Consider the following 15920-nt stretch of genomic DNA (forward strand, 5'->3'; position numbering starts at 1 on the left):
CGGTGCCGAAGCTTTCTTATCCATCTTCTGCTACTAGCAGTGCCATTAACAAAGCATTTCTGACGATTTGACCTCCACAACAGCTAATCACCCACTAATCCGCGTCGGGCGATAATTGCACGCCAGCAGCGCCCGCACTCGCCCGTCGCGTCTCGCCAACGCCCAAGCAAGTCGCCGTATAAAATCATGGCTGCGGTCGCCGCCGGCGAACATGCATGCGGAGGGGCCTAAAGCGGCGGCAGCGGCTGCGGCAGCGGGGACGGCAAATACGGTCACGTCACGCACCGCCCCGTCCGCCTTTGCGTTGCCGACTTGCCGCCCCTGGCTGGCTGCGCTGGATGATGCTGTATTGCGCTGCCCACTACGGCGATGGACGCCGCCTGCCTCGCCGAGTTAGAGCCCAAGAGTTGACCCTAAGCACCCTAATCGGCTGGCTTTTTTGTTAACTGTCCACATCAGTGACCCCTCTCGGCTGTTGCCCAATCAACGACGATGAGGGGAGTAAATTCCTTGCCGGCTGTGTAAAAAGAATTCTGCGGTAGAATTAAACTAGTGTTTCTTGAAAACTCATGCCTTTTGAAACTTGAAAACTCATACTACTACAAAATGAAGTCGTTTTGGACAGCGATACGGTCTCCAAAGCATAACTTTGACTACTTATCTTTATAAAGATATTTATCAAAAAGTGATATATGTAAATTTTTGTGAAAGTATTTTTCAAGACAAATCTATACATATGGTTTTCACATTTTCAAACTCAACAACTTAAAAGTTATTTATGATTTATATTCTCAATGTTTGACCTAAGCTTTTTCCAAAACAACTTCATTTATTTAGTACGGAGGGAGTACCTTTTTATACAGGTATTAAATGGTAGTGCTTTCATATTTTTTTTTCCGTTAACATGCCGGATACGCTCGTTTAAGTTAGGCGCACAACAAATAAGTTAGGTGCACCATATAATAATAATATAATTGATGCTAGCACAAATTGTTTTAGGACGCAAGTCCTTTAATTAGAGTCAACGAGGAACTCTCAAAAGATATGGATTGGCGACCGTAGATATGTTTGTAATTAATTCATCATTTCAATTTCTAACTAAACGCTGGTTTACGCGCGATACGCTCGTAGCTCAAACCAATTAACGAAGGTGAACTAATTTGCTAATTTGGTGAAGTTGTGATGTCACCATTTTAGCCGACTTCAAATGATTATATCCGTCCCGTTCTGCGGCACTACTTCACGAACCGTATTTTTCTCTCACAGCAAATCAGCATAAGCATCAGCATAAGTTAAATTTTAGCGAAATGAACCGAGCCGCATTTGCTACAACGGAACCATTTTATTTTCTGAGAAACCCCAGTTAATTTCACGAGAGTTTTACTGAAAATCCATCCAAAAAAGGTTTTTTTGGATTAGTGCTGCGGGAGGTGTTTTCAGCATTCCAAACAAGGATAGCCTGAAGTGACGAAAGCAGAGGAGGGATCCCCCGGTCACTCTCGCCTGGCCCGCCGGCCATGTGATGATCGTGTTATTCGCTGTGTTTATAAACCGTATTTTTTCAGTGAATCATCGTGTGCGAATAAATTAGCTGTACTTCATGAGCCTAAGCCAACAGGACAGATGTGAAAGCGAGAGGTGTCGCACACGCTGCCTAGTGGAGCTGGAGTGGTAGCCTTGCGCGGCCGCGTCTCGGCGTCGGACATCTCTCCCTCCCTCTTCTCGCGCATCTCGCTGACGACGCTTCTCGCCCGTGCGGGCCTAGATCGCTACTCGCCGCGCCGAAATGCGACCGCATCTCCTCCGCCTCCTCTTGCTCCTCCTCCTCGCCGCCGCCTGCTTCCCGCCGCCGGCCACGTGCCGGCACATCCACACGCCCCCGCCGCCTCCGCGGCAGCAGCACGGCAGCGGCACCAACGTGGCCACCGTGGCGCTCGCCGCCGCCGCGTCGCTCCTCGCGCTGCTCCTGCTCTACCTCTGCGCCGCCATCGCGGTGCGCCGGTTCCGCTCCCGCGGCGCGGTGGCGCGGGAGCCGCCGGCGGCGTCCCGCGCCGCGGCGTTCCTCCGCCGGCACGGGCTCCACCACCATCGCCCGTCCTTCACCTACGAGCAGCTGCGCGCCGCCACCGCGGGCTTCGACGCGGCGCGCAAGCTCGGCGACGGCGGCTTCGGGACGGTGTTCCTCGCGTACCTCCCGCCCGCCGGCCGCCCCGCCGCCGTCAAGCGCCTCCACGTCCCGCCGTCCCCGTCACCGTCGTTCCCCTCCACCTCCGCAACCATCACCAAGTCCTTCTGCAACGAGGTGCTCATCCTCTCCGCGCTCCGCCACCCGCACCTCGTCCGCCTCCACGGCTTCTGCGCCGACCCGCGCGCGCTCCTCCTCGTCTACGACTTCGTCCCCAACGGCACGCTCTCGCACCACCTCCACCGCCGCGTCGGCGGCCCTGGTGGCGCCGCTCCGCCGCCCCCGCCGCTCCCCTGGCAGACCCGCCTCGCGATGGCCGCCCAGATCGCGTCGGCGCTCGAGTACCTCCACTTCGGCGTCAAGCCCGCCGTCGTGCACCGCGACGTCACCTCGTCCAACATCTTCGTGGAGGCCGACATGCGGGCACGCCTCGGCGACTTCGGCCTCTCCCGCCTCCTCGCGCCGCCGGACGCCTGCACCACGGGGGGCGCCCGCGAGCTCGTGTGCTGCACCGGGCCGCAGGGGACGCCGGGCTACCTGGACCCGGACTACCACCGCTCGTTCCAGCTCACGGAGAAGAGCGACGTGTACAGCTTCGGCGTCGTGGTGCTGGAGCTCGTCACGGGGCTGAGGCCCGTGGTCGTGGGCAGGGAGCGGCGGGACGTGACGCTGGCGGACTGGGTGGTGGCCAAGATCCAGGTCGGCGAGCTCAGGGAGGTCGTCGACCCGCCGGTGCTGGGCGAGGGCCCCGCCGTGATGGCGAGCGTCGAGGCAGTGGCGGAGCTGGCGTTCCGGTGCGTGGCGCCGGACAAGGACGACCGGCCTGACGCCCGGGAGGTGCTGGCCGAGCTCAAGAGGATCCAAACGATGCTCCCCGAGCTTCCCGGCCGCAAGGTTTCTTGAATCGGATCGCACAAAATGCCATCCGCTTCGGAATTGAGCTAAGCATATCCTGACATCTTGACTCCTATGCTGACATGTTGACTAAGAATTAGCATCGCATCCTGATCTTCTCATGGTCGATGGCATTCAAGAACTCAGAACTCAACAAGAACACTCTGTCGACCAATGAAGCAACCCAAACAAGGCACATGAAGCTTAGACTAATGTCGAGCTCAATTACAGGATATCTACTCGTGCTGGTTCTGTGACATGATTTTGTAATTTGTATGAGCATTGGGCAAATCTGTTAGTTGTGTCACCGGCACCGGTCACCAGTCGTCAGGTTATGTGTAGTCTAGTTCGTTCTGTTGGAAACTGGAATGTACAAGGCTTAGGGTGCGTTTAGATCCAAAAAATTTTGGATTTTGGCTCACTGTAGCATTTCGTTTGTATTTGGTAATTAGTGTCTAATTATGGACTAATTAGGTTCAAAAGTTTCGTCTCGCGATTTCTCGACCAACTGTGTAATTAGTTTTTTTTTCGTCTACATTTAGTACTCCATGCATGTACCGCAAAATTTGATGTGATAGTTACTATGCAAAATTTTTTGGCAACTAAACGGGGCCTTACAAGCTCTACATGTTCTCCTAGCAGTCCCCAAAAGTAAATTCTCGCATTCAGATGCCAAGCGGTGCGCCTTGTGCCCCTCCTGCCAGTCGTCACGGAATGTCCGAGTCGCCGGTGACCCGTGGACAGCAGCAGGCCTGCAGTGCAGCCTATCGTTGCCTATCGTTCTGCACGTAAGCCGTCAGTGGCTTGCGTTGCGCCGCACGCACGCCTGCCGACCTGGTCCCCGTTTGCTTCAGAAGATCGTGTCGTGTCGGCTCTCGTGCCATCTGATGGCTGCTGCGATGACACGCCTGTTCGTTTTCGCTAAACTAGTTTGGTACGAGAGAAAAATGTTATTATAGTTTATAATCCACGATCATTTACGACGTAACGAACAGCCTGCGATGAGGTCGAAACCGTCCAACGCGCCTGCCGTGCCCGCCGTGAAGTCAGCACTGCGGCCCTGCCGGACTGCCGTGGCCATTGGGATCGAAACAGCACTGGCCCCACACATATGTCGCTGACAGGCGGGCCATTGCACTGCACGAACTGCGCGAGCACGGCCAAGCCCAAGGCCCACAGCCCACTTGTGAGACGGCTAGTCCATTCGTGGCCCAGCTGTAATTGATCCATATCAGTCTATCCGATCTCCTCGAAGAATTCTTCTTGGAGCCACAGGCCCACACCACAGCGAGGCCTGCAGCCGGTGGCATCGCATCGCGCCATCGCCCATGCACCCCCTCACGCTCTCCTCCACCGCGCTCCTCCGCCTCATCAAGTCGCTCTCGCCGGCGGCGGGGCCGAGGGCCCACCTCGCGGCCGCGGCGATCCACGGCCTCCTCTTCAAGGAAGGGCTTCTCCACGCCGGGGCGCACCTCCCCACGGCGCTGCTCTCGTCCTACGCAGCGCTCGGGAGGCCGCGCCACGCGCGGGACCTGTTCGACGAGATGCCCGACCCGGGCCTCGTCACCCGCACGGCCATGGCGCGCGCGCACGCGGCGTCCGGTCAGGCGGCCCAGGCGCTCGCCGTGTTCGGGGACATGCTCACGGATGGCGTCCTCCCTGACAACGTGGCCCTGGCGGTCGCCCTCGCGGCCTGCCATGGGGCAGGCTCGTTCCCCGCAGCGGGGATGACGGCGGCCAGGAGACCTGGGAAGATGGTGCATGCCGTCATTGTGACAAGAGGCATTGTCCCGGATGTGTTTGTCTCCACTGAGCTGATCAGGGTGTACGGAGAGTACAGCGAGCTGTCTGTCTCCCGGAGGTTGTTTGATGCGATGCCGGTGAGGAGCACAGTTTCGTGGAATGCCATGGTGCATCAGTATATCAGGCATAGTAATATTGACAATGCCTACGAGCTGTTCCTTGCAATGCCAAGGAGGGATGTAGTGTCATGGAACACGGTGATTGCTGGGTACTGCCTCGTTGGCCGATGTATGGAGGCCCTAGAACTGTTCCGTCAGATGATATCGCCATCTTCATGTCCAGTGCATCCAAATGGACCTACAATGAGCACTGTCCTTGCTGCTTGCGCGGGTGCAGGTTGTTTAGAGACTGGGATTTGGGTCCATGCGTACATTGACAGGAATCGCATGAATGACGATGGCTCATTGGATCGGTCCTTGATACATATGTACGCCAAGTGTGGAAGCATTGAAAAGGCCCTTCAGGTGTTTGAAAAGGCACCTGGGAAGAGGGATCTGTACTCATGGACGACCGTGATTTGTGGACTGGCAATGCACGGTAAGGCTGCTGATGCTCTAAGAATGTTTGGCATGATGCAAGACAATGGTATACGACCAGATGATGTTACTCTTGTTGGGGTCCTTAATGCTTGCGCACATGGTGGACTTGTAGATGAAGGCCTTCGCCACTTCTACTCCTTAGAGAAGTATGCAATCACACCCAAAATTGAACACTATGGATGTGTCATCGATCTTCTTGGTCGTGTTGGGCGATTGGAAGAAGCATACAGCGTTATCAGGACCATGCGGATGAAGCCTAATGCAGTAATCTGGGGCGCATTCTTGAATGCATGCAAAGTTCACAGCAACGTGGAGCTTGGCGAGATTGCAGCAGCTGAACTCACCAGGTTAGATCCAGATGACCCCTGGGCAAGGGTGATGCTGTCCAGCTTGTATGCAAAAGCGCAGGACTGGAGCAGTCTAGCCAGGGAGAGGAGGGAGATGAACAGCTTGCAGATGAAGAAAACACCAGGGTGTAGCTCAATTGAGCTTGATGGAGAGGTGCATGAGTTTGTTGCTGGTAGTTTTCAGCATCCTCAGTATGGTGAAATTTGCACTGTACTAGAGAACGTAGAAGCACAAACACTTTCTGGCTAAAGGGATGTGGATGCATCATGCCCTCATCAGTTGAGGTTTTTGTTCTGTCAATGAATGTTAGCATGTAGTAGCAAGTTTCATGGGCCTTCACTGGTAGATTAACTGGCCTTTGTGCTTTCATTTAGCCGTGAAGGTCTGAGCCTGGTCATATTGGTAAGAATTGAAGGAGGTTACCATTAGGGCCCAGAGTAAATGACTACGTGCTGACAAAAGATTGGTCATGCTGGAAGTTGTACTAACAATTGAAGCTAGTGGAGGCATAGCGCCAATTGTGACTGTGCAGCTTTGGATGTCAGTGGACAAGAGGTACATGGCTGGAAATGCACCGCATTACTATTTTGCTTTGCTTCTAATGGCTACCAAGCTATTTAATTTATTCTGGCGTCCTATCTTGATTATTACCCTTGTCCCTTTTTGTTTGACAATGTACATAGGTAATTATACAAATAGAACTAGAGTATATTGAATATTTCTCAGATATAACTTAGGAAAGCTGATATTTAGCCTGTTTTATTCTTATGTGAGAAGACCTCCTTCCATACATATATAAGCATTTTTATGATCTAGATAATGGAACTATTTTGAAGTAAATGGAATTGTTAGTTGATTAGTCCCCTTGCAGATTGTCTTCATGTTAGAATGGCTTCTTCGAGTTACTTGAAATGAAAATTCTATAATTCAGTAGGATCATGTAACCCTGCAGTGATACACTCCATACAATTCTCTGCAATGCTGGCATTCATGTCGCGGTTATGTGTAACTAACAAGTAGCTGATGCAAACTTTCTTTTCATGGAATATATAGCTGATATAAATTGCAATGCAGGTGTATCAGAGAGAAGCACTTCAAGGTTAATTTGTCGAGCAAACTGGAGATGCTGGAATTGGTATTTTGGCAGGTGCTGTATGCTTTTCAGCATGGCATGTTTTATTCAACTGGTCAAGTCCTGCAGAAGCTGAAAGCTGAGCATGTATAGGAGGACTTCGCGTTGTATCACAATGGGTGCATTTTCCGGTGACCATTGAATCAGATTGCTCTCTGAGTGGCGAATGCTCTGACGACTTCAAAATAGGGATGATCTGAGATTACCTTTCATGCATATGCATGTCAAGGAAGGTAAGGAGGTGATGCGTGTTCTTCAGAAAGTGGAGATGCATCAGCTGTTTGATTAAGCCAAATACCTAATTGTATTGTCCATCTAGTAGAACCTAACTGCAACTTGTCCTCTTAATAATCAATAAAGATACGTTTGCGTTTGCCCTATAAAAAGTAGAGGAGGTATGAACCATCACATGCAAGAAAACCATCACATGCAAGAAAACCCAGAGCCTTTGCTGAGGAATAGGATGATCAATACACTCAATATTTACGTGCTTTACGCAGGGCGCCACCTGCAAGTGATTGTTATCCAAAAACAATGGTGCTGTTACTTAACTCAAACGTGCTCAACGATAGGGAGCAACTGTTAACTAATAAGTAACGAATTGCCTCACAAATTCTATGCAGACGGTGATCCAGCAGCATCTTACTGCAGTGTGCAGTGGTTATATAGACTATGGTATACATTGATACATCTCTAGCCTGCTGCAGTGTGCAGTGGTATATGGACTATGGTCTACTACATTGATACATCTCTAACCTGTAGAGCTCAATTGTCCCTGGTTCATCTTTTACCGTATCACACGTGGTTGGTGGACAGGATTTCTCAGTGCACTGCCAAGGTCAAGATAGTCTGACGGTCCGCACCGAGGACGAGCCACAGCATGACACAAACAACAAAGGAGCGCAAAAGTTAGGATTCATGCGCTGAGCCCGAGGGCACTACGATAGCAAGGCTAATCACAGCCTCATCATAAACGTATTCCTTTAATCTAACAAGAGTGAGCTTGTATAGACAAGCAAGATGTAATTTGGCATATTACAAATAGGTCACTAGTCAGTCTCGGTATCTCAGACCAAACATTTTTTTTTTGAGGGAACAATTTGTTATTGCTATCCCCAAGATGTATTAGCCTTCATGAAATTACAAGCTGGGTCTTGCATTTATATGACCATTAACATAATGGCTCGGCTGATGTTTAACTCCAGTGCCCTTCTGGTCTTTCACTCCATATATCACTCAAAAAAATACCAGAGTCCTCAAACCAAAAGTAGGGGCTCTGATTTGACGGCTCCTATTGGAGATGCTCTTACAATGTTGGATGGCTTTCATCCTGCCGGGTAGACCTGAACATTTGATGCTTTTTAGTTGTAGATATTAACATATATCCAAAATGATGAATAAATACACCAGTATTTAAAAAATATTTACTCGTGGATTTAACGAAATGCTGTTGTACTTTTTTTTTACAAATTTGTAAGTTAAAAGATAAATTGCTTTAAAATAAAATTAAAAACCGGCCTCTTGCATTTTATAAAGGAGAGAAAGCATCCATCTTTACGTTAGAGAAGTTGGCTTAATTATCGGTACATCACTACTTCTATCTGTGGTATGGTGCTTGTGGAGCGATGACGGTTATATAGTGATTTAGATCTCTATGCAGTGGTTTAGAGTTATGGTGATTCGGTGTGAGTTGAGGTTAAAACCTAGCCGACCACTGTTTGCTAACGTTTAGTTGCTAGCTTGTTGTTTTGTTGTCATGTTCTTTGGAGGTTTTGTTGCTCTGCTTTAGTGTCTGGTCTAAGTTTTTTTTTAAATATAGTTAGTAGATCTCCTGTCTGATTCTTTAAAAAAACTACTTATATCTGTCGAGCAGGAACGAAAAATGTTGGTTCATCATAGCTGGTCGAATGACTGAATACAGTCAAGCCAATGATTCAAAGTAACTCTCCGATGCCCGGTGTTGTATGAAACTTCTGGCATGGAGCTTGGATGTGGCAGAAGCGCGATTAATTACAGCAGTAAGTGTTCAAAACAATACATTTAATTAGATTTGGATACTCTCAAACAACCGTGACCGTCCCTTTAATTAGATTTAGATAGTTATTATCACCTATTGACTCCTCAGAGATAATACGATTAAAAAATATTCATAAAATAGGATAAACATGAGAAAATCTTTGTTTTATATATGTAAGAAAAAGTTTCTTCTAGATCTCATTCTTGCATGCGGGGTCTTTTGGATGTGAAAATTTTCTTTTCAAAGTAAGAAACGTTACTGGTTGTGATTAGTTTTTTCTTTTAGAAACCACTGGTTAGTTGAGATATCATGTCGTTGGAGAGCCATTTTTTTAATAATCTTATAAAAATATCTAGATCGGAAGTGGGTTTTGGAAACTCTTGGAGATGCTCTAAATTGGACTTTTTCGATGTCCTTTCACTTTAATGTATTATGGGCTTAGAGACCAATGGGCCGAGCGCAGGAAGTAACATTCCTAGAAGCGACGTTCGTAGTACCCGTTTTTTGTTAACTGGTGGGTGGGCTTTGTCTTCTGCATAATCAGACTTCTTTGACTGTAATCAAGTTCACACAATTTGAAGAACATTTATAATGACATAATTAGTTTAATCATACCGACCGCGAAAACCTCTAATTCGGTGTAGGGATCAAACCTAGAGACTTTATAATTTTAATTAACATAAAACCAACTACAACATGCTCCTAATATTTTGAAACCGAGAGAGCTTTAAATAAGCAACATTGAAATCCGAAGAACTAGAAGAAGCATTTCATCCAACTTTACTACCTCTGATCAAAAATAGTATACTTCCTTCGTCCAAATTAGAAGACATTTTAATATTATGTATCTAGACAGTATATATCTAAGTGTGTATAGCACAAACTATATATCTAGAAACCAAAACGTCTAATAATTTGGAATGGAGAAAGCAACTCCATATAACAATGTTAAATCAAACCCTTTTAAGTCTGATCAGATTTATATAAATAAATGTTATGCTTATCATACTTAATATATACAATATTATATATATTTGTAATGGAATATATTTTAATGGTTTATCTATCTATCTAAAGTTATGAACACTGATATTATTTTTTATAAATTTATTCAAATTTAAAATAATTTGATTCTGATTATACGTAAATTAAACATGTTACATCTCAGATCAGGGGCGTTAGTAGTTGTCGCTGCCATCTACGACGCGTCCTTGGTCCATCAATTTGGAAAAAGTCTACTCCACCCCCAACTATGGGGGTGGTCTACATAACCCCTCAACTATGAAACGGTCTGATTTACCCCTTGAACTTTCCAAAACTGTCTATTTTACCCCCCAGGCGGTTTTCAGCGGCGGTTTTACTACACTAACATGGGGTTGCTACAGTGACATCGGGTTTGCTACAGTGGCAGGGGTTTTGTCTTTTTCCTTTTCTTATTTCCGCTGAATCTTTGAAAAATCATAGTAAATCACAGAAAAATCATAAAATAGAAAATCTAATTTTGTTGGACTCCACATGAGTAGATCTACACAGTGAACATATAATATGGTACACTTTAGCACAAAACTTTTACTGTAGATTTATATTAATTAAAAAATCTAATTTTGTCTGTAATTAATTAGAATTTATCTATAACTAAGTTATACATGATCCAATGAGTATGAAATTTTTACTATAGTTTAAGCATATAATAATTAACCTACCATAAAAATTTCACCATAATTGGACCATAGAAGCTGCAACTATGAATTATTCTAATTAATTACAGACAAAATTGGATTTTCCAATTAATCTAAAGCTACAGCAAAAACTTTGTACTAAAGCGTACTATATTATATGTTCACTGTGTAGATCTACTCATGTGGAGTCCAACAAAATTAGATTTTCCATTTTATGATTTTTCTGTGATTTATTATGATTTTTCAAAGATTCAGCGGAAATAAGGGGAAAAACAAACCTAGGCCACTGCAGCAAACCCTTTGGTACTGTAGCAAACTCTTGTTACTGTAGCAAATCGCCGCTGAAACCCGTCTTGGGGTAAAATAGACGGTTTTAAAAAGTTCAGGAGGGTAAATCAGACCGTTTCATAGTTGAGGGGGTTATATAGACCACCCCCATAGTTGGGGGGTGGAGTAGACTTTTTCCCCATCAATTTTGCATTATGTTTGTGGTCCCCGTTTTTTTTTTTTTGGCAGTGACATCCGTGAAACCCAGAAATGAGCAACACTTGGCACGTACATAATCAGGCCACCAAGCACATGGTTACAGGCCGCTTTGAATGGGTTAGGGATCCTGAAAATCACATTATTAAAAAGATATATCCTCATCTCACCCAAACAGCTTTCGTACGTACACCAAATTACGCCATCGCTGACCAGAGAACAACAAATGTTAGTGAGACGGTCCATTCTGAGATGCTAGTGAGATCTAGAAGCCGCCGCCACCATGCCGGCTGCTGGCTAGCCCTGTGGCCCTGACCGCCGGCCGGACTTCCAAGGAAAAACACGGAGACGGAACTGGAAACACGCGCATTTGTCAGCAAAAACCGAAAAGGGCAAGGCACAGATGCGAAAACCTGGCACCGAAGCAGCGTAACGCACGCAACGCCTCCCAGCCGCCTCCCAGCCGCCATGCTCATATGCCAGCTGAGGCCGCTCCTTTCCGGGCCCGGTTCAACCTCTCCCGTGGGTTTTCCGGATGCTTCCCCTGGCCGTCCAACACGCATGCGTGAGGCCTGGGGCCGCGACACGTCTCTCGGTCTCTGCCTATAAAGTGATGAGGTACGCCCGAGCCGCGAGCCCAACACCTGCTCCATTTTCCGTCTGCTGTCGGCATCGTCATCCCGTAGCGTCACCCTTCCGCTTCCACCTGCTCGCTTCAATTCGTCCAGCTTCCAAGAGCAAGCTAGATAAGCTAAGCCTCCCCGGAAGAGACACCATGAGTGATCCCAAGTACGCCTACCCCTACCCTGCACAAGGTAACTAATACTATCATGCTCCGTCTTCTGCTCAATCGATCTCCTGATTGATCTAATTTGTGTGAATGAAGAAATGAAGGATATCGCTTGGTCGATTTGTTGCTGACAGATTCATTTCGTTTCTTGTTGGTTTGTGTATACAAAAAAAAGGTTACTACCAGGGACCGTACCAGGGCCCGCCGGTGATGGCGCCGCCGCAGTACGCCGCGCCGCCGCCCAGGAGGGAGCCGAGCTTCCTTGAAGGCTGGTACGCACGCACGGCCAACTCTTCTTTGATCCTCTGCCACGAGCTTAGCTCTGTCTCCGTGTCACTGTGTGCTTTCAACTCTATTTCTATTAAGTGACGCTCACTTTTGCGACATCTAATCAATCTGCAGCCTGGCCGCGCTTTGCTGCTGCTGCTTGATCGACGAGTGCTGCTGCGACCCCTCAATCATCTTCGTCAGCTAGAAGCCCAGAACTAGAAGAGAGGATCCGATCGGCCCGGCCTTGCTAGCTCTTGCTCTTGCGGTTGTGTACAGACAGGAGCGGCTTCAGCTCCGTCCGGATCGAGGAAGAACCTATTGACAACGATATATGTATGTATGTATGTATGTATATATGTATCTAGTGGTACTTCATTCCAGCAGCAGCCTCCAGCTTGAGATCATGTATCTCGATCGAGCTGATACTTGATAGCGAGCGTGTCAGTGTGTGTGATCTCTTCTATTCATCTCCCTGCGCGCGCGCGCGCGTGTGTACGATCTGTCATGTTATTGCTTTTAATTTGCTACTGAATCGAGAAGAATTGCCTGGCGTTGAGTTCTTGCCCGGTGAAGTGCAGCGGTTGGGAAGGGAATCTATTCTCCACCTTGTTCACCACTGCAATTGAGCTTTTTGAAAAGGCGAGAGGTAACTGGGTGGGTAGAGATTAGAGAACCGCACACAAGGAGCAAAGGTGACAAAGCAGACAGTGAGACGGATGATCCGGGCAAGAAAAGCCCCAGATGCGTGATGCGTGCCTCTCGCACCTTTCGCTTCCAGTCGCAAACCACAACCGAAAGCCCCGGCGGATAGAGTTAGAGACACGTGCATTCGGGAGGAAATCGCTCTAGTTGCCCGGGGCTTTCGGGAGGAATCCGGCGCCTTTGCTGCTGTTGCCCGGCTAGGCGGCTAGCTATGCTCGAGGGCTTGGCGGCTAGCTATGCTCTCGGGTTATCTAGAACCCGAAGAAAAACCCGTGCACGTTTTTGACTTCTGGAATGGAATGGATGGACGAATGACGATGATGAGAGCCCTGCGCAATCAGGGCGAATTCTGTTCTCGGCTGATGGATTTTTGCGGTTCATAAGCCGGTTCAGGAGAAAAACATTTTACCGTCGCTGATAAGTCCGTGCGGGACTACTCCAGTCTTGGAAGCTTTTCTGTCGCTGGCTTACCAGGATCCACGCCGGATTGCTCCGTCCGCTGAAGGCAGCCGGCGGCGCAATGGCGCGCTCCGTTTGCTCGGATAACGGACCGCATGTTAGCATGTGGAAGATGTCGGGACGACACCGTCACCTACACCGACATGTGTGCTTGTCGCGGCTACGGCCGCGCCACGTGTAAAATCAAGCAACTGTACAAAAAAAAAAAGTTTTGCACGCTGCAAAAGGTTACATCATCCGAATCTGACCCATTTATTTTTGAAGTGTTTTATTTAAACCGAATTATTTTTTACATTATCAATAGGAGCACTTACATTAAACACGGATCAAACATAAATAAGTATATGAAAACGTCAATGTTACTCTCCCTCGTAGAATCTAGCGGTCCTCAAACTTGTTTATTAGTGTCATCTCGATCCTCAAATTCGTAAATCGCTCGTTTAGGTCATCAAACTTGTCCGCCTATGTCATCTAGTCCCTAAACTTGCAAATCACCCGTTTTAGTCCTCAAACTTATTCAATTGTGTCATCCAAGTCCCTAAACGCTATAAATGTTGTAAAGCTGTAAATTTAATATATATTTATAGAACATCCAAAATTTGTAATTGTTAGACTGTTGGTAACATATACTTTAAAATAAAAAATCATCCGTACTTTCTGTTTTTAACTCTGCATGTACATTTTTGTATGTTGTTCCATGCTATAAATAAATGTCATATATTTGTGATTTATTTTATTCTAATTCAAAGTGCATGTTATCAAGAGTCTACCAAAATTGGATTTATATTTTTTGGACAGTTCTATAAATATATATTGAATTTACAATTTACAACATTCAGGGTATTTAGGGACCGAGATGACACAATCGAACAAGGACCTAAATGAGCGATTTGCGAGTTTAGGGGTTGAAATGACACAGATAAGACAACGAAATATAAACCTAAAAAACGTCTTGGCCTAAGCCCAGCCAAATATGTTTTTTTGAATTATTTCCGTAATGAAATTAACGGATGGTTCATCCAAGCCCAGGCCCGGCCTGAAAATGACGACCCAACGCAACCCGTGGAATGATCATGGCCACATTTTTTCGGCATGAAAATGAATGGTCTTTCTTCGGCCGTATGCTCAGGTCTAATTTATATATCGATGGCAGCGCACATTCTTAATCCCATAGTACAGAATGTATGACGATTTGGTACTATTATCAGTTCGTATTCGACATTAATCTGTTTAACGACAGTACATTAGCCAATGGCATAAATCTGTTTGAAAGACATGAAGTTAGCCAAATACTTCACATTCACGATACACGGATTGTCTTGTTGCTGTACGCAAACAAACAGGCGAGACATGTGATGTTGGGGGCAGGAAAGCAACAACAGATCACAAACGCTATCCTTTGTACACCACGGCTACATACACGGCATGTGTATCCCTCATATGTAAGAGATCTACTTTGGAGAAGTGAGTTTGTTAGGGTCGTTATCATGCTTCAGCGAAGAGTCTCCGCTCACCAATTCATGGAAGGCTTCTACTTTCACAGGTGGCATTCGCATGCCATATGCACTCCTGCAATGGAAATCATGGGTTAAATCAAATGAAAATACAGGAGCTGTCAAAACAACGGCTTGTGCAGCTGATCTTACATTGATGGGACCTGTTTGAACTGCTGTGCTAGTTGCGCATTCTGATTTCCTGACATGGTCATCTGCTGCTGCTGCTGCTGCTGAAGGTGCTGCTGCTGATGTAGATGCTGCTGCTGATTAGGCTGTTGTAGTTGCTGCTGCTGAGTGAGATCAGGCCCGGCCCTGGGGGGTTCGAGCTGGGCCGCCGCACTGGGCCCTCGAGGCCAGGGGGCCCAACCCCAAATGTGCAAGTAGAAGTAGTATTCTGTCTATGGCCCATAGGAACAGCTGAACCAGGCATACGAGCTGACTCCGCGTCGATTCTGCTCGCCTTCCGCCTTCCCGTGCCCTTCCGCCGCGCGGCCGCGACTCCGCCTTCCTGCGCGAGTGAGCGACTCGCCAACTCCTGTGTGAGGCTGCGAGCAGCGAGCGATCCCATGCGTCTTGGTGATCTCGAGTGCGAGGGGCCGCTGGCCGGCAGCATCCACTTCCGTCTGTTCCTGGTCTTCGTATACGGAGGTAAGAATTAAGAAACTGGCCCTAAGCGGCCAAGCCCCCTTAATCAATATTTGCTCCTGTCCCCAATCTTTATTCTTTACTTCTTTAGATTTGGAATTTAGGAATCCCATATGGTGCAGCAACCATGTTGAATTTAGTATGACATATTTTTTAATTACTTACTACTTTTCTAAATTTACAGTGAACTCATGTTGTCCAAAAAGCATGGATAAAATGAGAAAATAAAAAAGAAGAGAAGGATAGAGGGCTTGATAGAATCACAAAGAGGATCTATTGATAATTTTTTTAAGAGTAATACAAGCACTATAAGAAATCCAGATGAGTGAGCAATAGTTGCTGTGAATGAAATTGATATTGAGGCCATCATCAATGACTTCACAACAGTAAATGTTAGAAGAAAATTTTAAGGTAAGATAAGATGTATAACTAGTTTCATAAGAATGATTAGTATGCATTACATTTATTAGAAATGTCA

General features: G+C 47.1%; 2 protein-coding genes across 2 annotated transcripts; both read left to right on the plus strand.

The window, feature by feature from the left end:
• Positions 1 to 1350: 1350 nt before the first annotated feature.
• Positions 1351 to 3622, plus strand: LOC136481352 (LEAF RUST 10 DISEASE-RESISTANCE LOCUS RECEPTOR-LIKE PROTEIN KINASE-like 1.5). Its single transcript, XM_066478735.1, has one exon. The coding sequence runs from the start codon at positions 1787 to 1789 to the stop codon at positions 3086 to 3088; it is 1302 nt and encodes a 433-aa protein (XP_066334832.1). The 5' UTR covers positions 1351 to 1786; the 3' UTR covers positions 3089 to 3622.
• A 405-nt stretch (positions 3623 to 4027) lies between these two features.
• On the plus strand, positions 4028 to 7674 carry LOC136481448 (pentatricopeptide repeat-containing protein At3g29230-like). Its single transcript, XM_066478819.1, has 2 exons — positions 4028 to 6324; positions 6844 to 7674. Exon 1 carries the CDS (start codon positions 4408 to 4410, stop codon positions 6016 to 6018), a length of 1611 nt encoding a protein of 536 aa, XP_066334916.1. The 5' UTR covers positions 4028 to 4407; the 3' UTR covers positions 6019 to 6324; positions 6844 to 7674.
• Positions 7675 to 15920: the final 8246 nt, after the last annotated feature.

Source organism: Miscanthus floridulus, chromosome 1 (genome assembly GCF_019320115.1).
Source record: "Miscanthus floridulus cultivar M001 chromosome 1, ASM1932011v1, whole genome shotgun sequence".
Lineage (NCBI taxonomy): Eukaryota > Viridiplantae > Streptophyta > Magnoliopsida > Poales > Poaceae > Miscanthus > Miscanthus floridulus.